This window comes from Drosophila miranda, chromosome XL (genome assembly GCF_003369915.1).
Source record: "Drosophila miranda strain MSH22 chromosome XL, D.miranda_PacBio2.1, whole genome shotgun sequence".
Lineage (NCBI taxonomy): Eukaryota > Metazoa > Arthropoda > Insecta > Diptera > Drosophilidae > Drosophila > Drosophila miranda.
In genome coordinates, this window is record NC_046673.1 from 16,140,942 (window position 1) to 16,152,064 (window position 11,123).

At 43.7% G+C, this 11,123-nt stretch overlaps 1 protein-coding gene across 1 annotated transcript in view; it reads left to right on the forward strand.

Annotated features, from left to right (window-relative positions):
- The first annotated feature begins 9,454 nt into the window (after positions 1 to 9,454).
- LOC108154078 (nuclear pore complex protein Nup205) overlaps positions 9,455 to 11,123 on the forward strand; it is a 31,890-nt gene continuing 30,221 nt past the window's right edge. Inside the window, exons 1-2 of the mRNA XM_017284189.2 lie at positions 9,455 to 9,562; positions 9,640 to 9,754. Coding sequence (XP_017139678.1) covers positions 9,518 to 9,562; positions 9,640 to 9,754 — 160 coding nt within the window. The 5' untranslated portion in view covers positions 9,455 to 9,517. The remainder of the gene's footprint in view (positions 9,563 to 9,639; positions 9,755 to 11,123) is intronic.

Consider the following 11,123-nt stretch of genomic DNA (forward strand, 5'->3'; position numbering starts at 1 on the left):
TGGCTGTGTGTGTGTGTGCCTGGGGGATGAGTGGCTGTTGGCTTATATAAGGCAGGTGGGTATTTGTGTGTGTGTGTGTGTCCAATGTCCTAACTTTCTCCACATAAACATCACAGATATATAGCCAGAGACGCCTGATTGTATGCCACACTCGACTTGAGATTCTCAATTCAAAAACTATGCATATGTATGTGTGTGTGTGTGTGTGTGTGTGAAAGAGTGTCTGTGCTGTGGTGTGCTGTGCTGTGCTATGTGAGGCTATGCATGTTTGTGTTTAGGTAAGCAAACTTATGCGCAAGTTGTTTGTAGTCCAATTTTCCATTTTACTCAGCCACGAGCAATACTTGAGGCAGCCACCGTGTGGTAACATATTCAGAGCAGCGCAATTCCATGATCTTGAAGGACATATTTCAGAAGATGCTCTTCTTGGAGAGCAGATAGGTATCTACGTACCTGCATATATTTTGGGATCTGCTTTTCCTGCGATCTTCAGTCCAATCCAAGACTGTCCTGGGTCCATCTTCAGTCCTATCCAAGACTGTCTGATTCGATGCCAGTACTACACCCGTATATCAACCATCAGCAATTAAATCCCAATCTCTCTGGTCCCACTGTCCTGTCCGCCTCGGGCGTTTGCCTTGTGTTTGATAGTGGAGCGGATAGTTTGGCTGCCCATAAATTAGTAAGCGTCCTTTGTAGTTTGCCAACACACACACACACACACACACGTACGCACTTCCCATCCAATTTCCATGTATATTATGTATGTATGTATGCATGTCGTATATGCTGATGAGCATGTTTTGTATATAATGGCCAAGTCAGCGACACAGTTTGAAAGGATTAAACTCTGTTTTTGTAATTAAGTTGAAATTTATAATCAAGGCGAGTTCTTGTTTGTCTGCCTGAAGGGTTGGGGTCAGTTAGGCTGGCCGGGGGGGGTGGGGCGGTTGGCTCTATATGGCATCCACCTCGTATATATGTTTACGAATAGTTTGGCTAACTTCTGGTCATGGGTGTGTGTGTTCTGTGTGCTTACAGCATTTTGTCTTATGCAAAGTAGTTTTCAAGTTGTGCGACCACAGACAAACAAATGGGGGATGGCCACAACGGAGGTGGAGGGTGTTGCCATCCTTCCTTTATGAGGGGGTGGAGGTGTGCATACCCTCGCAGAGGGTATTACAATGTTTATCAAAAGTGTTGCTATCCATCTATCAGTTTGGTGTATATTTCCCTTATTTTTGTATATATCAATTGGAATATAAATCTTGAAATTTCCTGAGCACATTCCATATTGAAAACTAAGTCTTTGGTGGGCAATGCCGTTGAAACGATGCAACTGCAAGGGTATCCAAGGCTTCGGGGCCCGTGGCATAGCCTGATTTCTTGTTGGTGGCTTTTTTCTGGTAACTTTGGCATTTGCACGCCTCAGCGCATTCGACAGAGATCCCAATCCCAAGCCCAAGCCCAAGCCCATTCTCAATCCAAATCCGTAGCATACTTTTGCGAGCTGCATGTTTAATTTATGACCAAACACACACACACACATGTCTGCCTATAGTTTTTTTGCCTCTTTTTTAAGGATATTTTAAGGCAGAGACCCAGTGACTTAGTTCCCACAGCGGACGTTGAAATTTGGGTTAAAGTTTTGCATCAGAAAGAAAGCAAAATCGAAAGCAAATGCAAAATCACGGCTCAATTTTTTTTCCGGGCGACATTAGCATTGGGTTCTGCCCGGCAATCAAATCGCTCTCTCCCACTCCCACTCCCACTCTCTCTCTCTCTTTCTACAGCAGCCGCCCTGTTTGGCAGGACTAAAAGGGTTGTCTTGTCCTTGTCCGCCTTTGACGGGCAGCGAAAGTTTCCAAAAAGAAAATCATTTGATAAGAGACAGAGACAGGACACAGGACAGGAGTGAGGAGTGAGCAAACGAGAGCAAGCGAAGCTTGGACACAATTTCCTACTTAAAAAACAAAAAAAAAAAAAGAGAAAAACGAGGAAAAGGCCGCCCGCCAAAGGGGGCGTCTGGACTGTCAACTACATAACATTGGAAATGAAAAGTTAAGGGAAGATTTCCTTCTATTTTTTTTGTGTCCGTTTATTTCTTTTTCGACAGACATGTATATGCATGCACGACACCGACACCGACACCGACACGGACACGGACAGAGATACCAACGAGGTACATGCCTGCATGTGTATGTATAAATTTGGTTTTTATGTAATTTTTCATTTCGCTGCTGTCCAACGCTGACGCTGAAGCGAACGGCGACGCTGACGCCAACGTGGACGTCGCTCTTTGGTCAAGACAAGCAGCGGAGAAGCTCGGTAGAGGCTCTGCTTTTGATTTCCTTTCCCGCATATGATTGACCAACAATCCACATAGAGAGTGGCAGCAGTGGGACAGAGCCTTGAGCCCCATATCTGAAATATGTGCAACGCACATGCATAATATGGATGTATGATTGGAGCTTGGCTGTGATTTGGATTCTGCAATTAAGTAGTTGGATTCTTTATAAGCCCTGTATTAATATTTTTTGTGCTCGACATTTGACCATTTCTTGGCTTCAGAACCTGTGGATGTGATAGTCCTATGACAGTCCTCTTAATAGATATGGCACTCAATCCCTTAACTCTAAGCGTACCTCTGATCTGTTAATATAAAATCAGATGTCATGAACATTTTTAAATAATATTTCATGAGTTAAACTCCTTTCCTTTCTTTTCCTTTGAGAGTTTATCGCGTGAAACGCAACTAGAAATGTTACAAATCTGTGTCTAACCTCTCGCCCGTATGCTAAGCTCCTGTCCCTGATCCTGTGCCTATCCCTGCACCTTGCTCCTGATGTTCCTGCTCCTAACCCTTCTTCTGTGTATCTGCTGTTGGCTCTCCTTTTCCGGATCTAGTCATAAACTTGCAACTTGCGCTTTTGGCACAACTCATTTCCGGACAAGGCAGATAAGCCCATGGCCCATGGAGCGGCAAGGGCCAGGGCCAGGGCCAGGGCCAGCACCAGTGCCAGATGCATGCCACCACCCAACCCTCCTTCTCCTCCTGCTGCTGCTGCCTCTGGACAATCTGTCCACCTTATCATGGTAATAACTGTAAGCATGTAAGCCTGGCCAAAGGGGGTGATTTTGTAATTTTCTTTACATTTCTTTGCTGCTTTTGCTCTCTCTCTCTCTCCCTTTCACTCCTTCTCCTCCACTGCTCCTGTCCGCCTTTTTTCGGCTTTTTTCGCCGACGCAATTTCTGGTAACCCTTTTGGGCACTTTCACTTTCCACCCCCCGCCCACACCACTCCACACCGCTCTGCTCGTCCACTCCTGCCCCCTGCCCCCTGCCCCCTGCCCCCTGGTTCTCTTTTGCTTTTCTCAGAGATTTTGGCTCGTTTTTTATGTGTGTTTGTATATTTTCTATATAATTTGGTGAGTTTGCTCCAGCTCCTGCTGCTGTCCTCCTCCCCCTCCCCAACCCCCTCCCCTCATTTTTCCCTTTATTTTCCTTCTTTCGTTTTTCCGTTCTTCTTCTTTTTTTTGTGCTGGTCAGCTTTTCTGCACGCTTGGCAAACATCGCCAAAAAAAAAAAGAAGAGAAAAAAAGGGACAGGGAAATGGTCAGGAGGGGGTTGGGCAAATGTGCAGAAGGGGAAGGGTTGCTCAGGGAAGGATTGCAAGGGGTTATGGTTATGTTGGCCATGGCCAATTGTCCAAACGAATCTTGTGCGGCGTGCGCGTGTGGGAGTGTGGCTCTCATACAGTGAACACTCTGCCAAGTGAACTAAAGGCCCCGATTGCAAATGAATATGTTGCCTCGGCAGGCCGATCGCAGCCACCATCGCCTGGCATCCATTTTGTTCGAAAGCCAGGTGTTCAAATAGCGAACATTACAGGTTCGTTTGATCTATGATCATTCTTTATGATTCCTCGTTTGGGTTTTCTTGGGGTGTGGGTGGACGTCGTCCCACCTGTTTCAGTGTGCTATCCGAGGAGTATCCCTGGCTCGTAGAGTCTCTAGCGATATGACTTTTGCTGCTGATCAAGAAAATATATACCTTATAAGATCGGAAATGCTTCCTTCCCACATTTTGCCAGTGGCATTGGTCAAGCAGCACTGTACCTTGTGTGTATAGCACTTTCCATTTTCATTTTTTGCACACACTCCGTTTCCCCCGTGCCCCCCCCCCCCCCCCCTTAACAGCCCCGTATTCTGTTACATTTTTGTTCACTTTCGCTTTCGCTTACGTATTTTTTGTGTTCGCTTCGTTTTTTGTGTTGCTGGCGAAAGGATTCGTGCGAAACAAAAAGCCTGTCCAGAGTTGACCAAGCCACCCACACACCGCATCCACCCATCCGCTGCAAAAAGCGGCCCTTCCCCGCTCGCCTGCCACATGCCACACGCACACTTGGGTGTCTTTATCAGGGGCCAGAGAGAGACAGCCGGCGAGAGCTCAACCCTGTGCCAAAGGACCTGGACGTCGTCCAGTTGGATGCTTTCTGGGCTCTCTTCCTCTGTGCTACTATGTCCTATGGCTTTCCATACTCTCTCTCTCTCTCTCCCTCTCTGTCACTCTGTGTCTTTTTTTAGCATTTTCCATTTTCTTTTAATTCAGCCTGACCCCCTACCCTAGGTCCCTTACCGCCAATGGGCGACTTTCTTTTGTTGCGAGGAAGAAAGCGGAAAAGGGAAAATTGTAAATTGAGTTACGCATTCTGACAGTTTGCATTACGATCTCTAGTCAACCCCGTCGGACCCCTTACCCTTACCCTTACCCTTACCCTTACCCTTGCCCCTCTCCTGGTCACACATGATGGTCATACATAAGTGGTTGTGTGTGTGTGTGTGTGTGCGTGTGTATGCGTGAGTGGGCTATCTATCGATCTACTTTACTCTTCATTGGCATTATTCTCGGTCTCGTCGTCGTCGTCGGCGTCGTCTTCGTCAATTGAATTCGTTTCATTTCGTTTCGTTTGAATGAATTTCGCTTTGGACTTTTCCTGATGTTTTCCACTATATCAACGTATATATACACACTCACACATACATGGATATGTACATATGCATCTTTGTGAGTGTCCAGTTGGGTCCCTTTTTTGCTGACACGCCTGAAAAGGCTTCGCATATTTAAACATATTAAATATCAAAGGACATTTGCCTCAATTCCCAATTTCGCTCACATTTCTCTGACCATCTTGGGGCCTCAGCAGGAGACCTGAAGGAGAGCTGAAGCTGATTCCGAAGCTGATGCTTTTGCCCAATTAAATTTGCATCATTTGTCATGGCAATGAATCCCAATCAGTCGGGTTTTGGGGAAGGTGGCAAGAGCACCATTAGGCTTTCCATGAAGGCAAAAGGGATCACACAGCACAGCAAAACAAAAAAAACATATGCAACTTCATTTATATTGAACTCGTAAGCTCGTAATGTAGAAATGGCGGAGAGCAGCCCTAATTGTCAAAGAGAAACTTTCCTCGAATAAAGCAAATGAAGCATCAAGAGGCCAAAACCCTAATTAATTTGTTTTAAAATATATCAGTAGTAGTTTTTGGAGTTAAAATCTTAATTTGTCACAGATGGAAGATGAATCTTGTTTTGAATTCCATTCAGTCTAGGGAATCTGATCTACAAAGACCATTTCGAGCAGCTTTAAGTGTCCAATGGATCAAAGAGTCAACCAAAACTGTTTTCAGCTTAAGCAAGCAGTGGATTGAAAGCAATTGTACCATTAGAAACTGCTCGCCAATTAGTGGACAATATAGAAATTTGCTTATTCATGTTGTTCAAAATAAATCAATAGTAGTTTTGAGGTTCAAACCTTTTTTTGTCACAGATAAAAGATACATTTTATGTTGAATTCCATTGAATCTAGGGAAAGCTATCAAGAAATATCAATTAGAGGTTTCTAAAGTGTCAAATATATCAAAGAGCCACCCGAAACTGTTCCCAGATAAAGCAAGCAGGGGATTAAAAGCTCGTAAATATTTATATTTGAATAGACTCAGATTTGGTCAGCAATTGGTAAATCTTTACTATTATTAGCCAAGACATTTCCATACCTTTTTTAATGTTTTTTTTAACAACAACAGAATATTGGTTGATTTTATTCCGAATTTCTCTGTACACCCTAACCGATCTGCATATGGATTCTTACTACAAATATCTAATTAGCCGCCCCAAAAAGTATGCAAGCGTTTTTTTCGTTACTTTTTCCCGTACTCTTGTCCATGTTTTCTTTGCCTCAGTTTTCCCCCCCTTCCCGGTGCGAAACCTTTTCTATTCGCTTGGCTGGGATAAATGGTTTCCCCTATTTTTGTTAAAAATTCAATTAAAATTGTTTAACTTAGACAAAGACAACAACAACAGCAACAGCAACAACAACATAAATACATTACATAAAACGAGAGGGTACGCTGTGATCCGCGTCAAGGGCCGCGGCTCTACTGGATACCCTATACCATATATGAGCTTATATTTTTTTAATGAAATTTATACAAAAATCGATCGAAACGTTTGGAATATTTTTAGTTCCTAGATTTTATCCGTTTCCGTTTTTCTATAAATATTGTTTTCCATCTGTTTCTTTTTTTTCTACTCTAACACCAGCACCAGCCGTTTTATCGCGCTCGCCTCCGCCGGAGATCGCACACTGCACGAAAAAGAGTTTTTGGTCATTCTCTACGATTCTAAGTTTTTGGTTTTCTCGTAAATTAGTCCTTTTTGAGGGCGAAAGAGGACTGAATAACACTTGTAATGGGTGACATCCACTGTCACCACAAACCGAATATACCCCCATATTACTTTTGATTACCGGGTATAAAAAGGATAAAAAATAAATAAAACGAAGAGAAAAGAAAGGAAAAGAGTTACAGCAGTGGCAGCGAACGTCGACGGCGACGGCGACGCGGCAGTGATGCTGCTGCAGCGGACATTTCAAACAAAAGACAACATAACGAGATTCACACACACACGCACTCGCACACCCATACACCCACACACACACAACAAAAGCCACCCCCTTAGTGACCGACCAGAAAAAAAAAAAAACGTGAAAATACAAAGCAAAATCAAATAAAAAACACAGAAAAAAACCAAAACGAAAAAGCATGTAAAAAGGAGAGCGACCTAGAGAGCGAGAAAGAGATAGACAGGGAGAAAGAGAGAGAGAGAGAGAGAGAGGAATTGAGAAAAAATAAAACCCGCTTAAATTAAGCCCACCTACTGGACCAACCCCCCGAACCACCCGAAAATAAAGGGGTAGGAGGGCGGAGGCTGGACACCAAAACGCACGAACGGGTTACGGGTTACGGGTTACGGGTTAAAGGGTCCCAGCACCGTTGATGAGCAGGCCACCAGCGGCTGGGGGGCGGTGGACGGTTGGATGGGTGGGTGTTGGTGGTGCTGATCCGCCCGCTGGCACTTGCCAATTTAAAAAGGCACAACAAAAGAGCGAGAGGCAGCTATGGGGGGGTGGGGTTGAAAGATAGATGGTGAGGAAAGAGGAGAAGGTCGCAAAGAAACGGCCACGCAGCATAAATAAAATGCCTGCCAAGCAAGCCCCCATACCCCCATCCCCCACGAGCACACACACACAGAGCAACCCTTTTCTGTTCTTCTGCTCTTCTTCTTCCTCATAATGCTGCTTGGCCAGTGGCCAGCCAGTGCGTGCTCCAACACCCCCCCCCCCCCCCCCCCCCCCCCCCCCATCACACCCAAACGGAAACTAAAAAGTATTGCGACTGAAGCCGATGTCGACGCCGCTGCTCTGCCGGCAATGCCTCGGTGTTTCCCGGTGATGCTGGTCCAACGCTTGTGCCTGGCACTGCCACTGACACTGCCTGACCATCCATTCAAATGCGAACATTCGCAAGGATACCCTGGACGGGTGTGTGTGGTCACAGTGGAACTGCAGAAAACGAAGATGCCAAAAAGATGCCCCTTGTTGTAGGAAGAGAAGTATTATACAAAATGGAAAATATACCTAATTAAATGTTGAACAAAAAAGAACCGGAAAGGAACCGGTACCCGGTACTATATACTAGCTAGATATTCATGTATCTTCAAAATTTGGTGGGCCTTTAAAACATACTTTTGCGAATGCATCCCCTTTGCTCTATCATCAGTGGTGTTCGAGTGCCAGGTGTTCAAAGAGCCAGGCAACAGGTGGGCCTTAACAGTTCTTTCGGGCTATAAATTTGATTCGACCTAATTGCTTTTCTGCCATCAGGCAGATAGGTTTATTCTTTAACGCTTTTCTGGTACATATCTTCTCAATTTCGGAGGGTTGGTAAGTATATATGTATGCACTTTGTTCGCCGCATGATATCCCAGGAGTACGCACACAAAATCTGTTTACTCTAGCTCTTCTAGTCTCTGAATGCTGATCAAGATGTACCCATGTATTCCTTGAGTACTGGGCATAAAATACTGACCTTTAAGGTCCTATATTTCCTATGGCAGGTACACACATACACATGTTTTTGTAAATACTCGATTCCTAAAGCTTTCTAGGGTCAAAAATCGATCACTTAACAGCAGTATTAACTCCGTTTCTGAATCGATTGCCCATGGCCAAGAAATAGTACATATGAATCTTTACTTTTGAGTTAATTAATCCACTTTTTGCTCCACTGTGCGCTGCGATTGGGTGAAGGGATGGGTGTATGGCCGAGGAGACCCCAAAAGCGTGCGGTGCATGTACATGAAGCCATCGCCACATTTGGCTGCATATGTTGGCACGTCCCACGACCCACGGCCCTGCCCCATCCATCCTTAGAGTGGCCAAAACATTCCCCCTTCATTTGCCTCCTGCCACGCACATCCTTGAAGCGACACCGTCGTGCGTGTACATAGGCAAATAAATATTATAGCTGGCCGTGGACCGGGAATGGGGCAACACTTGCGGGCCGTAAGGGTTGCCACACACACACACACACGCACGCATACATATGCAGATACCCCCCCTGCTTGTGGGAACTGCAGACGTGCAAAAGTTCAATTGGCGTAAGGTCCACAAGACGATGCCGCAGTAATATGATTTACGGGTCTGTCTGGTTGCCAAATTGATGGAGCGGGTGCGAGAGTGGGAGTGGTAGAGGAGGAGAGGGGGAACGTCGAGGCAAAGGGCAACAGGAAGTCTTCCTTGCCCCAGGCAAAGGTGCGTAGACCTCTCATTATCGCCTCGCCATTTCGCTTCATTAGATCCCATGCCATGCATAGTTCGCCCACATATGGACTTGGAAAGGGTTTGATCCTCCCCATTACCCTTCCATATCTTGGAAGATATTCTGGACAACCCGCTGTCTGGAGCTTCAATTTCAATTCAATTTTACAGAATCCATCACATTTGATGCAAATTGGTGTAAATTTTGGCTGGATCACTAGATCGCTTTCGCCTACGAGTTCCATATATCTGACAGATGTATCATCTAAAACTAAGGAGCCTTTGAAACCAATGTACCTCTCATCCCAAGCGTAACCCAAACGCTCACTTCAGTAAGCAAAAAGCAAGCACAATAAAATGTTCAATTTATTCAATGGAATTATTAAAAGGCTGTTTTACCCGGTAAGCATGCAGGAAATATGAATATGTAGTCCTCTATTACAACGAATCCCAATTACAAACATCCTTTTACAATCCAGGCTGCAGATCCACCAACCGTGGCCTCTGCTTCAAGTGCCACAATCGATGATGCCCCTACAGCAATGATGCCACCAGCTACAAAGACGAATATTTCCATCAAGGTGGCAACAGATGGTTCGTTATTTTCCATCCAGTTTTCCATCTTTTGAGACTTTGCTTAACGTAGACCAAAGAACCTCCAAAGCAACACTTAAAATGTATTTCCCGTTTAAATATCACCAAAGACTCTTTTTTTTTGGTCTATAAATGCGCTCTGACATGTTTAATATTTTGTGGAATTGATTCAGCTAGACCACGCGAGCCCACTGACGCTTAAAAGACACCTTCCCAGAAGTGCAGGACAGCCACAGATGTCATGGTGTGGCGCACGCGCACTCCGATGGCACAGTGCCCCTTGCTGACTCCTGTCCGTGAGAGCCACTTGTGAGGTCTTCGGATGTTCTTAGCCCCGACTTCGAATTCGAAACATTCGACATTCCATTAAGGGACATTCGTTTTCTGAGATCTGTGGCTTCCTGGACTTCATACGTAGGACTAAAGTCAGTGTGTTTACAAGATTGATTTAATCGTCAGTCAGCGCCCCATTGCAACCATATTCAGAAGTCAATTTTACTTTGGACCCATCTACAATTCTTACCATACATTTGTGTATGTATATAGGATATAGGATATAGAATATAGAATAAACTTTGATTTTTTGTTTCGATTTTTCTTAGGCATTTCTCGCATTTATTTCTTATAGTTCTCGTAACACTCGATTTCCCCTCGCACAGTTCTTATCTTTTTGTTTTTGTTTGTTTTGTTTTACTTTTTTTTATATGTTTTGAATGTTTCTATCAAAATTACAAAAAATTCCCTTTCGGTTTCGGAATATAAGGTATATATTGTAATATATATATATATATATCAAATGTGTGTGTGGTTTTTTGTGGGGAAAAAATCGTATCAAATGGCAACATTGTTCACTATATAATAGACCTGCAAAGAATTTCTTGGGCTTTTCATTTCCTTCTCTTTTGTTTGTTTTTGTTTTGTTTTACATTCAGTATTTGTTAATTATTATTTTGTTTGCTTGAATGGTAGTTATTTTGTTGTTGTAAATTTGTAGTTAATGCATACATATATGAATGATGTTTGAATGTTTTTTTTGTTTTGGTTTTTTGCGGCGTTACAATAATCGTATTTATGAGTTTTTTGTTTTTCTGTGTGTGTTGTAGTCGAGTGTGTTGTTGTTTGTTTGTTTGCTTGCAGTTTGAGTTTTGTTTGATTTTCTTAGTAGATATTTTAGTTAGGATTCTGCTCTCTGCCTTCCCACGCGTCTTATTTACCTAATTTCCCTTCCGTTCTTCTTGTTTAACATTAAAATTGATTTTTATTTAAGCACAAAACAAAGGCAAAAGGCAAAAGGGTAAAGGGAAAACAAGTAAAGTACAAAACAAAATGGCAAATGAAAATGCATGTTAAAATGCTTTTAGTTGAAGCT